This window comes from Lutra lutra, chromosome 5 (assembly GCF_902655055.1).
Source record: "Lutra lutra chromosome 5, mLutLut1.2, whole genome shotgun sequence".
Taxonomy (NCBI): domain Eukaryota; kingdom Metazoa; phylum Chordata; class Mammalia; order Carnivora; family Mustelidae; genus Lutra; species Lutra lutra.
In genome coordinates, this window is record NC_062282.1 from 15796417 (window position 1) to 15815967 (window position 19551).

At 35.0% G+C, this 19551-nt stretch overlaps 1 protein-coding gene across 1 annotated transcript in view; it reads right to left on the reverse strand.

The window, feature by feature from the left end:
- The window catches only part of CDH18 (cadherin 18), a 482604-nt gene that overhangs the window by 75603 nt on the left and 387450 nt on the right, over positions 1-19551 (reverse strand). The window contains 3 exon segments of the mRNA XM_047731353.1: positions 281-286; positions 8426-8484; positions 8487-8675. Of these exon segments, the coding sequence (XP_047587309.1) occupies positions 281-286; positions 8426-8484; positions 8487-8675 (254 nt within the window).

Consider the following 19551-nt stretch of genomic DNA (forward strand, 5'->3'; position numbering starts at 1 on the left):
TACTCAGAAACTATAAAGTACTCATGAAAGAATTGAGGAAGACACAAAGAAATGGAAAAATGTTCCATGCTCCTGGATTGGAAGAATAAATATTGTGAAAATGTCTATGCTACCTAAAGCAATCTACACATTTAATGCAATTCCTATCAAAGTAACATCCATTTTTTTCAAAGAAATCGAACAAATAATCCTAAAATTTATATGGAACCAGAAAAGACCTCGAATAGCCAAAGGAATATTGAAAAAGAAAGCCAAAGTTGGTGGCATCACAATTCCGGACTTCAAGCTCTATTACAAAGCTGTCATCATCAAGACAGCATGGTACTGGCACAAAAACAGACACATAGATCAATGGAACAGAATAGAGAGCCCAGAAATGGACCCTCAACTCTATGGTCAACTCATCTTCGACAAAGCAGGAAAGAATGTCCAATGGAACAAAGACAGCCTCTTCAATAAATGGTGTTGGGAAAATTGGACAGCCACATGCAGAAAAATGAAATTGGATCATTTCCTTACACCACACAGGAAAATAGACTCAAAATGGATGAAGGATCTCAATGTGAGAAAGGAATCCATCAAAATCCTCGAGGAGAACACAGGCAGCAACCTCTTCGAACTCAGCCGCAGCAACATCTTCCTAGGAACATCACCAAAGGCAAGGGAAGCAAGGGCAAAAATGAACTTTTGGGATTTTATCAAGATCAAAGCTTTTGCACAGCAAGGAAACAGTTAACAAAACCAAAAGACAACTGACAGAATGGGAGAAGATATTTGCAAATGACATATCAGATAAAGGGCTAGTGTCCAAAATCTATAAAGAACTTAGCAAACTCAACACCCAAAGAATAATCCAATCAAGAAATGGGCAGAGGACATGAACAGACATTTCTGCAAAGAAGACATCCAGATGGCCAACAGACACATGAAAAAGTGCTCCATATCACTCGGCATCAGGGAAATACAAATCAAAACCACCATGAGATATCAACTTACACCAGTCAGAATGGCTAAAATTAACAAGTCAGGAAATGACAGATGCTGGCGAGGATGCGGAGTAAGGGGAACCCTCCTACACTGTTGGTGGGAATGCAAGCTGGTGCAACCACTCTGGAAAACAGCATGGAGGTTCCTCAAAATGTTGAAAATAGAACTACCCTATGACCCTGCAATTGCACTGCTGGGTATTTACCCTAAAGATACAAACGTTAGTGATACGAAGGGGCACATGCACCCGAATATTATAGCAGCAATGTCTACAATAGCCAAACTATGGAAAGAACCTAGATGTCCATCTACAGACGAATGGATAAAGAAGATGTGGTATATATACACAATGGAATACTATGCAGCCATCAAAAGAAATGAAATCTTGCCATTTGCGACGACATGGATGGAACTAGAGGGTATCATGCTTAGCGAAATAAGTCAATCGGAGAAGGACAACTATCATATGATCTCCCTGATATGAGGGAGAGGAGATGCAACATGGGGGGTTGAGGGGGGTAGGAGAAGAGTAAATGAAACAAGATGGGATTGGGAGGGAGACAAACCATAAGTGACTCTTAATCTCACAAAACAAACTGAGGGTTGATGGGGGGAGGGGGTTGGGAGAGGGGGTGGGGTTATGGATATTGGGGAGGGTATGTGCTATGGTGACTGTTGTGAAGTGTGTAAACCTGGCGATTCGCAGACCTGTACCCCTGGGGATAAAAATATATGTTTATAAAGCTGTAAAAAAAAAAAAAAAAAAAAAGAAAGAAAGAAAGGATGAATACCCAAGTTTTGTAGCAACATGGGGGTACTGGAAGAGATTATGCTGAGTGAAATAAGTCAAGCAGAGAGAGTCAATTATCATATGGTTTCACTTATTTGTGGAGCATAACAAATAGCATGGAGGACAAGGGGAGATGGAGAGGAGAAGGGAGTTGAGGGAAATTGGAAGGGGAGGTGAACCATGAGAGACTATGGACTCTGAAAAACGATCTGAGAATTTTGAAGGGGTGGGGGGTGGGAGGTTGGGGGCACCAGGTGGTGGGTATTGTAGAGGGCACAGATTGCATGGAGCACTGGGTGTGGTGCAAAAATAATGAATACTGTTATGCTGAAAAAAATAAAAAATTTAAAAAAAAAAATGACATGAAGCTATTTGGGTGTTTAGTTTCCAGTCAGTAGACTGGCAAAGCGTCACTAAGCCAGAGTTTATGTATTCATTCCAGGGCTCAATGAGTTATGCATGTTAACCCGGAAAATGAATTCTTCTTCTGGGATCAGGACTGTGATTTGGAGTGGGTACCACCACACGCGAGGCTGTCAGAGAAATATGACCCCAAATGGAAAAAAAAAAAAAAAAATCTGCCGGAGTTTTTGTACCTTTATTGAAGCCTTAATAATAAGGTCATAATAAGTGACCTTAATTATTGAGTGACCTTAATAATAAGGTCACTTAATAAAGTGACCACATTCTAATCCAGTCTCTATGATTAGTTAGCTGTGTGAGTTACTCAGCCTTCTTGGTCTAAGATATCAGCATCTTTATAAGAACAGGGCTGTCTCAGAGGCACCTGGGTGGTTCTGACAGTTAAGTGTCTGCCTTTGGCTCAGGTCATGATCCCAGAATCCTGGGATCAAATCTAGCATCAGGCTCCCTGCTGAGCCTTCTCCCTCTCCCTCTACCCCTCCCCCCTGCTCATGCGTGCTCTCTCTCTCTTTCTCTCTCAAATGAATGAATAAAAAAATCTTAAAAAACAAAAAAGAACAGAGTTGTCTCCATCATCTTTAGGTCCCTTCACATTCTCAAATGTCATATTCACATGACATTTTACAATTATTAGTCAATGTAAATGTGCAAACTGTATATAATATGATACAAAACACTAGTCATAGACAAAGACTTCTGGCTTTAAACGGGAACCTGCTTTCTCTATCTCTGCCCCATTTGCACCAAATGTGTCTAATGAATTTTTTTTTAAGCTTTTATTTGTCAGAGAGCGAGAGAGAGCATAAGCAGCGGGAGCAGCAGGCAGAGGGAGAATCAGGCTCCCTGCCAAGCAAGGAGCCCAATGTTGGACTTCATCCCAGGACCCTGAGATGGTGACTGAACTGACTGAGCCACCCAGGAGTCCCAAGTCATCTCCTTTGTACCAGAAGACTATGATAGTTTTGATGAAGGTGGATTAAGACTTGCTATTACGGATCCAATTGAGATCTTCTTGACTAACAATGAAAAAACTTTTACAAACAAATTTTGTCTATAGAATAAAAACTCATTATGTATCAGATGATATCTTTTACATGAATATATTTGAGATATATCTTATGATAAGTTTTCATCTTCTTTTCAAGAATAGGAATCTTACATGCAAACCTTCTTAAATATTTGTTTTTACACTACTTTGCAACTTTGCAACATTACCTTGTCATTATTTTGAAACATTTCTAATTCAAAATTAACCCAATATGCCTAACTCCCATCTCATCATGAACTACATGAAAATTCAGAAATGCACAGGAACAACAAGTATACTGAGACAAATGTAGTGAATACACTATAAGTGTTTACTCACTGGAACTACAGCTAAACTCCAAACAGATTGAACCAACACTTCTAATTCTCTGAAACTAGTCTTCTTCTTCTTCTTCTTCTTCTTCTTCTTTCTCCTTCTTCTCCTTCTTCTTCTTCTTCTTCTTCTTCTTCTCTTCTTCTTCTTCTTCTTCTCTTCTTCTTCTTCTTCTTCTTCTTCTTCTTCTCTTCTTCTTCCTCTTCCTCTTCCTCTTCCTCTTCTCCTTTCTTCTTTCTTCTTTCTTCTTCTTCTTCTTTTAAAGATTTTTAGAAAGTTTGTTTTTTTTTTTAATTTTGGCAAATATTTCTAAATCTGATCACAATTTTATATATTATGTTAGCATGTAAATAGGCTATTGTTCCTAAATAGTGTCATGATGAACATTTGACATAAGTATCCAACATATTTAATATTTCCTCTGATTGTTTTGAGTTTATTATAGAAAGAAAACATTAAAAATCTTGACAATAAGTAAATGTATAGATAAAATCATATTATGAACCACAGCAGAAAAGAAGTAAAGATCGGGGGAAATACTTAGTAATATAATTTATAGTAAAGCCTTTCATCCTATGAGAAATATTGAGGACTTCAATGATTTTCTTTTTGTTGTACTAAATCAAGTAGTATATGTCTTAGACTTTACAGTATGAAGAGACTCTTAAATTAAGAACAGTTTTGCTCTTGAGATGCTAGAGTTAAAATGAGACTGACTGTCTTCAGATCCCTCATCGCAGAGTATGAAAGACATCAACACGAATACAAGATCCGGGGGATTGGCATTTAATTAATGGCTTCCTAAACATGCAAAATGTTCATCTGCTTCCTACTTTATGATATGTAACTTTTGTAAATGCAGTTTTTATGGTTGTTGTCGTTGTTAATTGAGATATACAAGAGGCAGCAGAATATTGCTAAAAAACACAGGGTTTTGGGGAAAAAAGTAAAAATGGATCTCAATCTGAATCACTTTATCACTAAGGAAACTGGGCCACATTACTTAATTTTCTGAGCCTTCAATTCTTCATCTGTAGAATGGGATGAGTAATATAGACACTTTAGGGTTCTTATAGAGACTTTTGGCATGCTGTATAAAGCCCTTGGCCCACAGACAGCAAGCATGAACACCACTATTTTTAACAGTCACTTTCTAGAAGCCCTCTAGCTTCTCATGTCCCAGCATAAGGATTGCTCATCCTCAGTGCTACACAGGAAATCCCCGAATTCCATTTGTAATATACAGCAAGGGAGTGCAGTCTGTTTAAATCAAGGTTTTCTTCATGCTAGTAAATAGCCTGGTTCTGACTTTATTTTCAAAATAAAAGGTGATGATTACATTGCTGCAATTTGCACATTCTTGTTTGGAGTTAAAAGAGACAGAAGCTAAACCTGGTATGTTCTTAGAAATCTGAGGAATCTTACTAATAGTTTAGAAATTGAAACACAAAAGACTGAAGTCAGAAAGCTTTGCACAAATGCCTGTTAAAACTCAAATTCCCTTTCATTAGCAATTCTGCAAACTTGCAGTTAATGTATTTCAGGGCACATTGCAAGGTACATCTTTCAAAGTACGTTTCCTTAATTAGTACAAACATTTGGTCCCTGAGAAGGTGGAAGTATAGCTTGCTTTTCTGTTTGTTAATGTTTCCTGTTTTTATTTACTGTTTACCCCTAGAGGCCCCTGTGAATGACACATTTTATTAAAATCAAGAATAAATATTATGTAAATTATGCTCCCAAACAGCAGCTATAGAGTATAGTTATTTGAAGGCAGCACTGGAAGGATTCATTTTAGTTTTCTAACCAAAACAAATAGAAAGGATGATGCATTTGCTAATGGATTTTTAGGTCTCTTTATTAGCCTTAGGAGATAATATACCAATCATCTTTGCATCCCAGAAACTGGGAGAATGTATGTAACATAGCAGAGTGTTCAATAAAAGTTTCTAATAATATGGAGCCATCAATATCAGGGGACAATCAATTATATTAAATAGTTTATTTTATTAAATGAACGGTAGATGTTGAAACATCCACATGGCTGTGTAAGAATGTGAAACATACATAGTAGTATGTAATCCTCACAAATGTATTTTCAGGATTTCTGTCCATGAAAATAATTAGTCCTCCGGTTTTACCAATGGACAACCCAGTTCTGTTTGCTCTGTCAGGGTTTCCCATTTTCAGCTTATCGATATTTTGGACCAGAACTTCTCTGTTGTCTAAACATTAAATTGTATGATGTTCTAGCACCATCCCTGGCCTCGACCCACAGATGATAATATTCCATCCTTCAGTTGTGACAACCAAACATCTCTTGAGATACTGCCAAATATCCTCTGGTGTGGTGTGGTGGTATCCTTGGGTAAGAACCACTGTTCTTTGTGGAATAATTTTTTTGTGTACAGTGGGATAGATAGAATAACACGGAAAGAAGTTTGTGTCTGACCTCAATTTTTCCTCCTTTCGGTCTACACCATTTTGGAATGGTATTTTTAGACACCATTTTTATGAACTAGTCTTCATCTTTTTTGTTTTTTAAGATATTTTAGAATTTTTTTTAAATTTTGGCAAATATTTCTAAATATGATCAGTAACACTTTTAGAATGTGTTGTGTTATAAAGATATATTGCAGAATACATCTTTAATATCAAACTTAAGTTTTCAAAAGAAACTCATCATTATCTACCAAATATTTCACATCAAACTAAGAGTATGAAATATTCTTCTCAAAGTGTATTGTCTCCTTTTGATTAAGGATGGCCACATTATGTCTCTTTTACAATGCTATTGTTTTTCAACATTGTTAGAAGAATTTTACTTATTATTATATGTCAAAAATATTGCTGACATATGGCATTCAGGGAATAATGAAGCATAGAGGGCTTCTCCTTCATTTGATAACTAAACATATTGACTTATATTTCTATCCTTTAATCAGATAACAATATCTGTAGTGGGTTTTGCATATTATTTTGCATAGTTTGCCTATCCTGCAAACTTCAAAATATGCTTAAATCTTGCTGTGTGACAGAGGGATCACGAATTGACAAGGTGTTGTTTTTGTACTCACAGATGGAATAGGATTGTTGAATATACACATTAGTGCACAGAAAATGGTTTCTGTCAATGCATAAGTACAGCAGGCATTTTCTTTTTAACTGAAAATCATAATGCTTATATAAAGAAAATTGAAACCCTTTATAAACATAACATAGATACCAAGGAGAATATTTGCCATAATTGCTTTTTTTTAAAGAATAATAAATGAAGAATCCGAGAATAAGGACTTGATAGGAAAAAGCAGGCAAATTTGTTGAAGATTTCAAACTGTTCTAGGGCCTTGGGGTAATCAAAGGGTATAAACACAAGGTAAATAAAGAGCCTTGTCTATGCATCAAACCTTTGATTTTATCATAATTGAGGGAAAAAAGGAAAAAGAAAACACCTTTCTGATCATGCAAGAAAAGCTTTCATTATCACTACTGCATGACATAGCACGATAAAAAATATTGAGCATTTACTGACTGTGCTTGGCATTTTATATCAATTTAAATTAATTCTATCAACGTATTTACACAACATCATTATTCCTTGCGCATATATTTGAGATTCAGCAAGCTTGATTAACTAGAAGATGGTACAGTTAGTAGGTCAAGAAAACCAGAATTCCCACCCTGATCTTCCATCTTCAGGAAGTAAGTACTGCTCTAAGTAGCACCTCTCTGCTTCCTTGGACAAGTTAGAATTTATAGAGGGACTACTAAGTGCAGGCAACTCTACTTAGCATTTCATGAACATTGATTCATGCATTCTCACAATAACTCTCAGAGATAGACTTTTTTTTGTTTTTGGTGTTTTTTTTTTTAAACAGATAAAGGTAGATGATTTCCTAAATGCACATAACTACTGTAACAGAACCAGGAGGCAGAGATGAGTATAATTCCGAAATCATTAGTTTGTACTATAGCTATATTTCCTATCACTAAGGACTCAAAATTCTCTAGTTTATAGCTAGTATTTCTACATAAGTTTCTCATTCAATTACACTCACATTTATTAAGTCAAAAAAAAATGTAATCTATGTGGTCAACAATATACAATTGATCCATGAAAAACACAGGATTTAGAGGTGTTGATCTCCTCAACCACATACTGCAGAAAACCCACGTATAAATTTTGACTCACCAAAAACTTAAATACTAAGCCTATTGTTGATTGGAAGCCTTACCATAACATAAATAGTTGATTACATTATATTTCAAATTTCATATATATTAGGTACTATATTATTACACTAAAGTAAGGTTAGGGAAAAGAAATTATTATTAAGAAAGTCTAAGGAGGGGCTCCTGGGTGGGTCAATGGGTTGGAGCCTCTGCCTTCGGCTCGGGTCATGGTCCCGGGTCCTGGGATCGAGACCCATGTCGGGCTCTCTGCTCAGCGGAGAGCCTGCTTCCTCCTCTCTCTCTCTGCCTACTTGTTATCTCTGTCTGTCAAATAAATAAATAAATAATCTTTTTAAAAAGTCATAAGGAAGAGAAAAAATATTTGCAGTACTATTATTAAAAAATCCATGTATTATAAGGAAAAATCCATGTGTTACAAGCAGACCTGTGCAGTTCAAGGTGATGCTATTGACCGTCACTGGCATTGAAGGAGATAGCTACATGCATTCTAAATTTGACAGAAACCCATCACTACAATACTCAGCCAAGGACTTAATTAATATTCTAATTTAATCACCTTAATAAAAATAACATGGAATAATTATTTCACATTTTATTTATTCATTTTGAATTATTGTGAGAGGCAATAAAAACTTTATATGTCTACAAGAGTAAGGCATACCATACCTTACTAGCTATTAGCACTGTCAGGATCTTGTGCCAAAACTGTGCCAACGACAGTGCCCGATTTTGGGCATTTTCATAGACTTCCATGACATAAGAAGGCATGGAAAAGAGGGGTGGTTCATCCACATCTCCAACAATGATCTTCAGCATGGTAGCATCTTTAAAAGGGCCCAAGTGAGAAAAGCGGAAATCAAGATGTGTATTTGCTCCTTCTATGGTGAGAGTGTATGATTTCTTTTTCTCATAGTTCAGTGGCTGTTGGGAAAAAATATATAAGATTTCCAATATTATGACTGCCATTACATTTCAAACAATTTTTTGCATTTTTGAAAACAAACAAATGCAGATAGATTTAGGTCAATCTATTTCATTTGTCAACAGACTATGAAGTTTGTCTTCACAGTAACATCTAAGTCAAAAATCATGAAAACTCAAGTCTGAATCAACTGTAATTTTTCAAAGATATAAATATGATGATAACTAGGAACAAAAATATTTCTTATAGACAAACAAATACTGCCTTTTGGAGACTCAGTCTCTAGTAACTTCTGTCTTCTCTTCAGTTTGCATTAGCAATCTTAAAAATATTTGGTACAAATTTTTAACTTTAAAAATAGATTTTTGTTTTGCATTAAAACAATTTATGTTCTATCACTGATTTTTTTTAATCTATCATTATCTTACTTTCACTTTGCTGGTTTTAAACTTGGTATTATATTTTACAATTTGATAAGCTTTTACGTTTTCAATTCAACAACATTTCCTTAAACACTTCGTAAAATATACAAACTTCTGAATCTCATGTTTATTGTTTTACTTTATTTTGTTTTCCTGGTAATACCATTTTATGTATTTGTTTTGTTTTCATATTCTTTAATATAATGTTTTTAACTATTTTATTTTTAAATTATATTTTTTTTTGTTTATACCATTTGCTTTTAACTTTGAGCCATATTAAATGTTTCTCATAATCCTTTTAGTTTTTGTCTTAATTTTTAAAGTAATCCAACCAATTTTTTTTTGTGTGTGTGTTAACAATATAGGTCAGAAGTCATGGATTTGACTTAAAATAATGAATAAAGTCATCCAATATAGAATATAACACAGTAAATAGACATTTATATCACTGTACTTAATGCCATAAGAATATTAGATATTATGAAAATAATGATACAGAATCAGAAATAGGAGTACCTGTAAACAGCTAGGTATTATTTCTAAGAGAGAGTACTTTTTCATATAACCAAATGGATATGTTAGACTTGATGCATATGATAGACTCTATGACCTAAAATGAGCTCAGATTTAGGATTAACAATGTCAAAAATTTTCATAGTGATGTTGGTGCAAAGGATCCAGACATCAGCCTTTTCAGAGCCTGGTGAAGTATCCATTGATGCTGGTCTTTCCTGATTAATATCTATGAGAAAAACAGAATATTTTTTCATCCCTATATCTGCCACTAATTTTACACTAGAATGCTCCAGTCTTGCAGCTTTCTTTCTTGAAAGATCAGAGAATGATTACTTCCTAAGGAGGAACTCAGATAGTTTCCTTTGCACTAAGAGCCAAGGAGAAGCTCATTAGAAAAGTGTCCTTGGGCGCCTGGGTGGCTCAGTTGGTTAAGCAACTGCCTTCCACCCAGGTCATGATCCTGGAGTCCTGGGATTGAGTCCCACATCGGGCTCGCTGCTCAGTGGGGAGTCTATTTCTCCTTCTGACCCTCTCCCCTCTCATGCTCGCTCTCTCTCTCTCTCAAGTAAATAAATAATAAAATCTTTAAAAAAATTAAAAAAGAAGAAAAAGTGTCCTTAAAAACAGAACGATCACTCCTACTGATGATTACTTCCCTTATTTCTTCTGAACTACCTTGGAAAATTGGTCTTCCTAGAGACTGAAGATGGCATAAGAGGAAAAACAACTATTTAATTTCCAAATGAAATATTAAGAACCTAGAACCTATCATATATCTCAGGGACATGGATGAGTCTAGGCCATTGCAATTTTTTTTAAGTTTTTAGAAAACAAAATAAAAAAATGTCAAAAAAAAAAGTTAGACTCAAATTCATACACACACACACACACACACACATACATATACATGAATATGTATATATACACATACAAATTTATATATGACAAAATACTGTATATTTTACATTTATTTTAAAGAAGGATTGATTAGTTCTGAAGTTTATGACTCCATCAGTTGGGAATCATTTCTTTCTGAGGGAATTTAAAATATAAAATAAAAAAGGATAAAATTATCCTTTTTCCTTCCTTGACTTCTCTCCTTGATATTAGTAAATAAGAATCTGTGTCTTGGGGCACCTGGGTGGCTCAGTGGTTAAGCTTCTGCCTTCAGCTCAGGTCATGATCTCAGGGTCCTGGGATCGAGTCCCACATCGAGCTCTCTGCTCGGCAGGGAGCCTTTTTCTTCCTGTCTCTCTCTCTGCTTGCCTCTCTGCCTACTTGTGAACTCTCTCTGTCAAATAAATAAAAAATCTTAAAAAAAAAAAAAAGAAAAAGAAGCTATGTCTTTGACTAATTCACCAAATCTCATCCAAATTTAAATAGCCTATTCTGGAAACAGTACCCACTTGCTGCCTATTAGGAATTGGGTGGATGGAAATGATCCTTGATAGGTGCAGAGGAGCATGGGCTGTCAGAAGCCAGGTATTTTATTTATGGAAAGCAACACTGCTGTCAGGTTTACCATATGTTTAGATCAATGTAATTTTTTAAAGTCAACCAGCTGCACCTGGGAAACTTTATAATGATTAAGGTTTTTCTCTTTGAACTTGCATGTATGAGACCTTAAAAATAAAACAAAACAAATACCCAAAAAGCAAAACAGGATTTGTTTACTAGTAATGCTTAACATCTCTTTTTCATTATAACACAGGATTTCAAAAGTCATCTCCATTTATTCATTGGTGTAGGCTTTTACATCTTTGTGACTCTCAGTGAAGTTTGTAGAGACAATTTTGGCCACCTCTACACCATCAAATATTATTATCAATGATAATATTGATAATATGTCTCAATATGTCTCAATATGACAGGCATCTCTTGGTTTGTTTAAGCAGGTCCCTTGGCAACATAGATGTCATTTATCTTAACACTAGCCTACCTACTGCTAAGGTACAGCCTGTTTATGCAGACACATGGTTTCATGCTTATGATTATCTAATATATATTTAACTACCCCAAGACAGGGATAATCATTTTGTAGGACTTGTTTACCACAAGATGGATGGCAGATGGTTGGATTGGAATCCAGCTAGAGCCACCAAGGAATGAGAAGATTATTTAAGTGGAGACAGGGACTTTAGAAGCGAATGAATTAATGGAAATGGAAATATTTAATAGCTTCATTTATGTAGAAAATCTGGCGGTGCTAAATTGCAAGTGCAGAAAAACTGGGAAGAAATTCCACCATTTATTCTTGGACTGTAGGATTATGTATAGCATATAAAGTATGGTAACTTTGTTTTGCATTAAAACTATAATAGTATATAGATATTGGATTAGGATTATTATTTTTGCTACTTCTGTAGTTTTGGCAAAACTGTTCAATACTCATCATCCACACAGTTTCAATTGAACTTCCAGTAATTCCCTACTAATCATTTAGTCCTGGGAAATTATTTAGAACTCTGCTTATGGGTTACACATTCCATAGGTACCAGATTTTTATTTTAACCTAAAAATAGTATATCAAAAACCTTATACCAGGAATGGTGAAATCTATTCATCTAAAGCCTGATTCTGATAAGAAGACAGTGGAGGGAAAATGATTAAAAGAAAAAAAATTGAGAGGCACCTGGGTAGTTCAGTCGGTTAAGCATCTGCCTTCAGCTCATGTCATCATCTCTGGGTCCAGGGATCCAGTCCTGTGGCGCGCTCCCTGCTAGTCAGGCTCTCTGCTTGGTGAAGAATCTGCTTCTCCCTCTCCTTTAGCCCCTCCCCCATTTATGCTCTCTCTGTCTCAACTAAATAAATAAAATCTTAAAAAAGAAAGAAAATTCGCCCAGGCTATTACTGAGTTACCACAGAAAGCAAAAACATGAAATGTCTGGTTGATAGCTTTGGTTTTTTTATTTTTTATTTTTTAAGCAATGCCTGGCTTTGCTTAAAGGTACCTCTGGTTGAAAGTTTTTAAAACACAAAACATGTTTTAAAAAAAAAAAACACACACAAAACATGTTTTTCCTGCCTTAAAAATAATGAATCAAAACCAGATAAAGAATAACTCCATACACATGAGGTATTGTTTATGAACATGATAAGGGGTATATTATAACCAGAGACTGTTCATGAGAATAAGAAATAATTTTTTTCCAGTTCTACATTAAAATGTCAACTGTTCATGCTTTTAGGTCTTTCTGGATGTTCACTGACAACATTCAGAAAGAAATTATTAAAACACTCAAGCTGAAGAAAAAAATGAGCAAAGAGTTCTTCCCTTTAGACATATCTGGAGATTTTTTGAAAGAGAGGTTGATAATTTGCTCACCCATTATCTACTCCATAAATTCTGCCTCACCAAAATACTTGGTGTGGAGAACAGAAGTTCATAATTTAAATATAGTTTATTTCGTTTAACAAAACCGCAGAACTATTTCAACTTTCTATTTTGGAAAACTGTATGTCTAGATTAGTGGTTTAGTGTTTAATAGGTAACAATAGGACAAAGGTATTCTACTGGAGATTACTAATATAATACTAATGTTCAGGAATAAATATTCCAGGAATATCACCAAATTCTTTTTCATTTATACAGAATTTGCTTTAGGTTTAATTCTCTGCACAACTTCAGTTGTGATTCAAGCTCTGTGACTTACAAACGCAAACTACCACATCAGCTCATACAAATGCTTTGCTTAGTGTTGCCAAATTTAGTGAATTAAAATTATTTTCTGATAGAGTATGTGTCAATTATCACATGGGACATACTTAGTTAAGAAATCACGATTTATTTGAAATTAGAACTTAACTGGGTGTCCTGTGTTTTATCGAACAATGTTAACCATGATAAATCATGACTATCATAGTTAATAACTAAATATATCAGAAATATAGAATTACCACAAATACAGCATGGTATATATTGACAACCTTCAACTATAAAAAAATAAATAAATGAGCATTAACCATATGAAATTGCTGTTGTCAACAACATATGACACACAAAAAATAATTTTATATGATTCAGTGTAAGATATTTGTTTTTCTAACATTAAACTATCCAAACATTCCTGGAATAATTACACCTGTGATATGCTCTCTTTTATTGGAATGGTGCTTAGAATGATTCCACAGATGCTCAGAAATGAGGTTGCTTAATAATTGTATTGGTCTGTTAGGGTTTTTGAGTTAATGCATTAGTTTCTGAGGACTGCCACAGTAAATTACTACAAACTAGGTGGCTTGACACAACATCAATTTATTCTCTCATGATATTCGGGACAGAGTCTGAAATTTGTCTGGGCTGACCTTTCGCTGGGCTTTAGGGAATATAACCCACTCCTTAGCTGTCCCAATTTCTGTGACTGCCTTAGCATTCCTGGGGAAGAAGACACCTGAGCATGGTTGGGAACTCAATTCACATTCTAGTTCAACCACTTGTTGGATGAGACCCCAGGTTTGGTGTTCAGAAATTTCCACTCTGCAGCCATGGGCCATAAAGATTTCTTCAGGAAAGACATAGATTTCAGGTAGCTCATGCTACAATCGTACTGCTTAGATGATGCATCCCCCAATATAATATTGCCTCATTTTTAATGTTCCAAATTGTTTGCCTGTGATCCCCACATTTAAAGGACAATGCAGTTAAATATAAAGCCCTTGATTCACATTTATTTTGCTTGTATCTGCTACATATTGTTCCACGCATGCCTAAAAGGAATTTCCCATGCAAAGTTTTCTCTGACACTTCTTTATCTTTGAAAAATTGGACCTCTTCTCTGTGAGCTCATAACAATTTAAGTAAACCTATACCATGGACATTTGACATCTTGTATTATAATAATGTTTCACATCTACTCAGTTTTCTCTAAGAGAAAGAATATTATCTAATTCATCTTCATATTTCAGGTATCTGGAGTAATTCCTAGTACATGGGGGATGATTAATAGCTCTTCCTCAATCTCAAACATAGCTATATTTAGAGTACAGAAAGGTGCTACTGCATGGTTTATATTTGAAGATTGAAAAATTTTTATATTATTTCTAAAAGATGGATAGCTGACACCTATGTGTGACCTAAACAATCAACATATACTAACATTTAATTATCACACTTCCGCGATTTATAATTGCTTCCCATTTACAGATGAGAAAATCGAGGCATGGAAAAGTTAAACTTTTCCAGGAGCAACAACCAGTAAATGGTGTGCCTGGGATTTGACCTCAGGCAGTGGGACTCTTATTTGCTGTGTCCTGAAGCACTATGCTGTATACACTGCCTGAAATCTTTAGTACATAAACAGTGTAATATAACATTCCAATTTGGTGACTAAAGATGAACAGATTTTAAGGGTAATATAACGTCCTCACCATTAAAAAATGCATTTACACATCTTTTCAAGTATTTGCTAGAACACTGAAAATGAATTGATAACTTCATTAACTATAATTTCATTAATCTGGCTACCAGAACTCGGAGTGCCTTTATAATTTCCTTAATTCACAGACTCACAGAGTTAAGAAACGTAAATGCTTTTCACACAAAATCCTCTCTCTTTTCTGTCCCTGGTAGAAGTGCTTATTCTGGTATAATATTAACTTCCCCAGCCACTGGGGCTTCTCTTACTTTTCCTTAATTACTGCTGAATACCCTAATGCAGTTCACTGTCAATGAGTTGACGCCAATTTTCATTTTAAATGTTAGTTTCTTAATTTCATCCTATTACTCCTACTAATTACTTTTACATATCATTGCTCTCTCTAACTTATAAAATAATACTTTTTCCCTCTTTAATATTAACACATTTCACATTACTGTAGATAGTTATCATTCCCATCAATCATTTTCCAGCCAGCTCTACATATTTGGGACTTTTTAATTGTTTCTCATTAATCACTTCTATTCTTCATTAAATGGCACTGGTATATTCTTCCACTGGACTGATATAACCAACAGAAGTAGAAAGATACTGAAAACAGCGTTCAGCCAAGTTGCTCTATGAATCCATTCTTCTGGGAGTTCAAGAAGGTCCTAAAATTATCTTAATTATCTTTTTCATTTTTTCCTTTCTCTTTCTTTCTTTTTTTTTTTTTTTTGTAATTAGAGACTCCTTAGGACCCCACCTTGGTCCAGTTTCTATATTCCACTCTCATCTAGGTTTTATAATGCAAGCATGGGTGGATAATAATGGAATTGATAGCAATAATTTAATAGATGCAAATGTAACTTCAATCGTGCCACAAAATGGTTAAATTCTAGAATAGTAACTGATATTATTATTAATTTTTGCTTTCTGAAAAAAATGTCTTTTAAATGATAACTCTGCAAAAAAAAAAAAAAAAGGAAAATGGCATGGATTTGAATGTTTCTTCAATTAGACTTTCTTATTATGTCATGGTTGGTGGTCCTTGTCAGAGATGTTTCCTGGATGGAAGATGTTCTGTGGAAACTAGAATACACGTATAAGCTTTCTTGTTATAACTTTCTCTGTGCAGAAGAGTATAATGTTCATTCAATGTGTATAATTCCAAGGACATTTATATAAATCAATATTAAATGTTTCCTTACTATCATTTGAAGACTTGACAAATAAATGGGATATTTTTATCTCAAATAACAAATATGCATATATATTATAATATATAAAGTACATTTATATATTATATGTATCTTTTATACAAGCATATATGTGTGTGTGTTTCCATATGTCCACACATATGAAAACTTACTAATAGTCTACGGATGTGAATAGCTTAACTCATCAGGATGTATCAAAAGATTACCAAATTCCATTTAATGTAGTAAATTATATTATAGATATATATATGTAAAAATCAGCTAATTAACATCCAAAGTAGTTTCAACTGATATCTATCACTTCATGGTCATGACTATATATGAGTAGGAAGAACAAAAGTTGCCCCAAAGCAGTCCTCTGTCAAAAGTCAAAATGTGGACTCCTCTCTTTAGCTACTGGTTGACCAGGAGAATTTCTTTCCAGATGTTAAATGCTTATAAATATAAAAATAGCAGCTTGGACAAATTTTTTGATAATAAAATCCCTAATCAATGTTCAATTTTTATAAATAGTTCATTAGAATTGGAAACCTATTTCTTCCCCCTTTTTTTTTTTTAAGATTTTCTTTTCTTGATTTTACTGGGGGTGAGTGCAGGGGGGAGGGATAGAGGCAGAGAAAGACTTATGTAGGCTCTGAGCTGAGTATGGAGCTCCAACCTGGGGTTCAATTCCAGGACCCAAAGGTCATGACCTGAGCCAAAATGAAGTAAGATGCTTAACCGACTACACCGCCCAGGTGCCCTAGAAATGTATTTCTTCTTAAAATAAAGTGTGTCCATGTTTGTCTTTGTGGGGATTTGTAATAGATTGGGATGTCTTATTCATTGCACTTTGTGACTCAGAGCCCCAAAACTTTACAATCCAAAGACCAGAATAATCTGATTCTTATTTTATCAGCCAATGCAAAGGTATACTAAAGAAAAATTCAATAAACAGGATCCACTAAACAACCAAAAATGTGGTTATTTGGAAAAGATCTAGTATGGTTATAATTGAACATATTTCATATTTTTTCCTCCTAGCATTAACTTAAACTTTACAAAAGTACTGTAACCTTTTATGTTTATCTATGATCTATTTCAAATCACTTGTAAAATAAAATGATAGCAATCTTATTACACACTGAATAGTATGAAGCTTAAAAAATACAAAGTTTTCAGTTGCAAAATATTTCACAAGCATTGGTTGCAGACATGCACTTATAGCATACGTAGATATACATCCATGGTAATCATCAGTGCATTCACAGTGAATGAATTAGAATAAGGTCTTCCTACTTTATAAGATTTAGCAGAGTTAAGAGGGATCTAGAATTATTACATTTTCCATAGCGAGAAGTTAGTGAAATGCCTACACTGATATGTAAAATAGAAAAGATAATCCAGAGAGAGATATCTGTGACTGATATATACCAGCAAATGTTGAACTATAAAGACAATATTAAACTTTAACTTTGAAAAAAAAATCTTTTAGAGAAGAAGGAAAGAGAAGTAGATTACCAAAAACATGAGTGACAACATGCATATACGATATAATATACACAGAGTACTTTTTTTGCATTCTTATAGGTAATTGGATAACATTAAATAAAGGACACAATAATAACTACATGGAGTGGTCTGAAAAGTGTAACTAAAACTTGGTGCAAATAGAAGAGAAAAGGAAGACAAGGAGAAAAGTAGAAATTGAGGTATTATTGTAATTTTTTGGCAGACAAAATTTAGATCACAACTTTCACCTTATTTTATCCATGTTTTTAGTAATCTCCTTGTTAAAGTGCTTAAATAAGAAAACAGCAGGGGTGCCTGGGTGGCTCAGTGGATTAAAACCTCTGCTTTCAGCTCAGTCATGATCCCGGGGTCCTGGGATTAAGCCCCATACCAGGCTCTCTGCTCAGCGGGGAGCCTGCTTCCCCCTCTCTCTCTGCCTGCCTCTCTGCCTATTTATGACCTCTTCCTGTCAAATAAATAAATAAAATCTTTAAAAAAAAAAGAAAGAAAACGGCAGATTCAAAGACCTGAAATTACGCCACAGATCTTTCAATGGCAGGACCAAATTTTGTATTTCCTTTGACAGTAGAGATCATATTTTCCACCACTCTTCATTGACTTGAACACCAAGTTTAAATATGTTCGCTTAAGATAATAGACACTGTCTACATATTTAAATACATCTGAAGAAAGAAAATGATATTACAGATGGTATTTGCTGCAAGTCAGGAGAGTCCATAGGGTTGGATCCATCCTTGAATTAAAAAAGAAATTGGAACAAGCGCTATAAAGAGTGCAAGCTGATATGGAGTCCACAGGAAGAGAGCCTGCGAGCGGCTGCTAAGAAGCTTGTATCCCTAGCTACGGGGTTTCTGCCAGAGCAGAGTGCATCAACTTGCATTTGCCCTTTTCTTTTCCCCTTTCCAACCCAGTCAGGCTCCATTAAACAATGAATGAAAGTTATCAAAGTGTATTTACAACCTACCACACCATGGACCGGTGAATTCAACTTGGCAATTTTCTGATAAAGGAATGATATGGACAGGAATGGGCAGAGGCTCCTGCAAGCAGATTTAGAAAGCAGTGCTGATTTCGATCTTTGGGAAGATTAGCCGTTCTGCCTTGCTGGCTAAGGTGAGCTGCCTTAGAGGATTAAATAAGGGACAGATTTTAAAGGACAGTTTGATCTATTTCCTGCCATCTGAATGAGTATCTTTTTTATTTTATTTTATTTTATTTTATTTTATTTTTTTAAGATTTTACTTATTTGAGATAGAGTAAGAGGGAGAGCAAGAGAGAAAGCAAGAGCTGGGGAGGGGAGAAGGCAGAGGCAGAGGAAGAAGCAGACTCCCCACTTAGCAGGGAGCCCGAGGTAGGGCTTGATCCCAGAACCCTGGGACCATGACCTGAGCCAAAGGCAGATGTTTTATCGACTGAGCCACCCAGGCGCCCCTGAATGAGTACCCCTGAATAAATTACATAGTTTATTTCTCAAATTGCAAATATTTACAGCATACAATATATAGCAATAAAGTAACTCAGATTAATAATCTTAATCTGAAGGATTCGAAAATTAGATGAATGCAAGCATGAATGTATCTTGGATGTGCAGACTACATTAAAAAAATGGTGGCTCAGTAGGTTAAGCCTCTGCCTTTGGCTCAAGTCATGATCTCAGGGCCCTGGAATCAAGCCTTGCATCGGGCTCTCTGCTCAGCAGGGAGCCTGCTTCCCCCTCTCTCTCTGCCTGACTTTCTTTCTACTTGTGATCTCTTTCTCTGTCAAATAAATAAATAAAATATTTTTAAAAATTCATGGAAAAACAGTGAAGGAAAATTTGAACTCATTAATTGTGGAGGTTATTTTGAATAC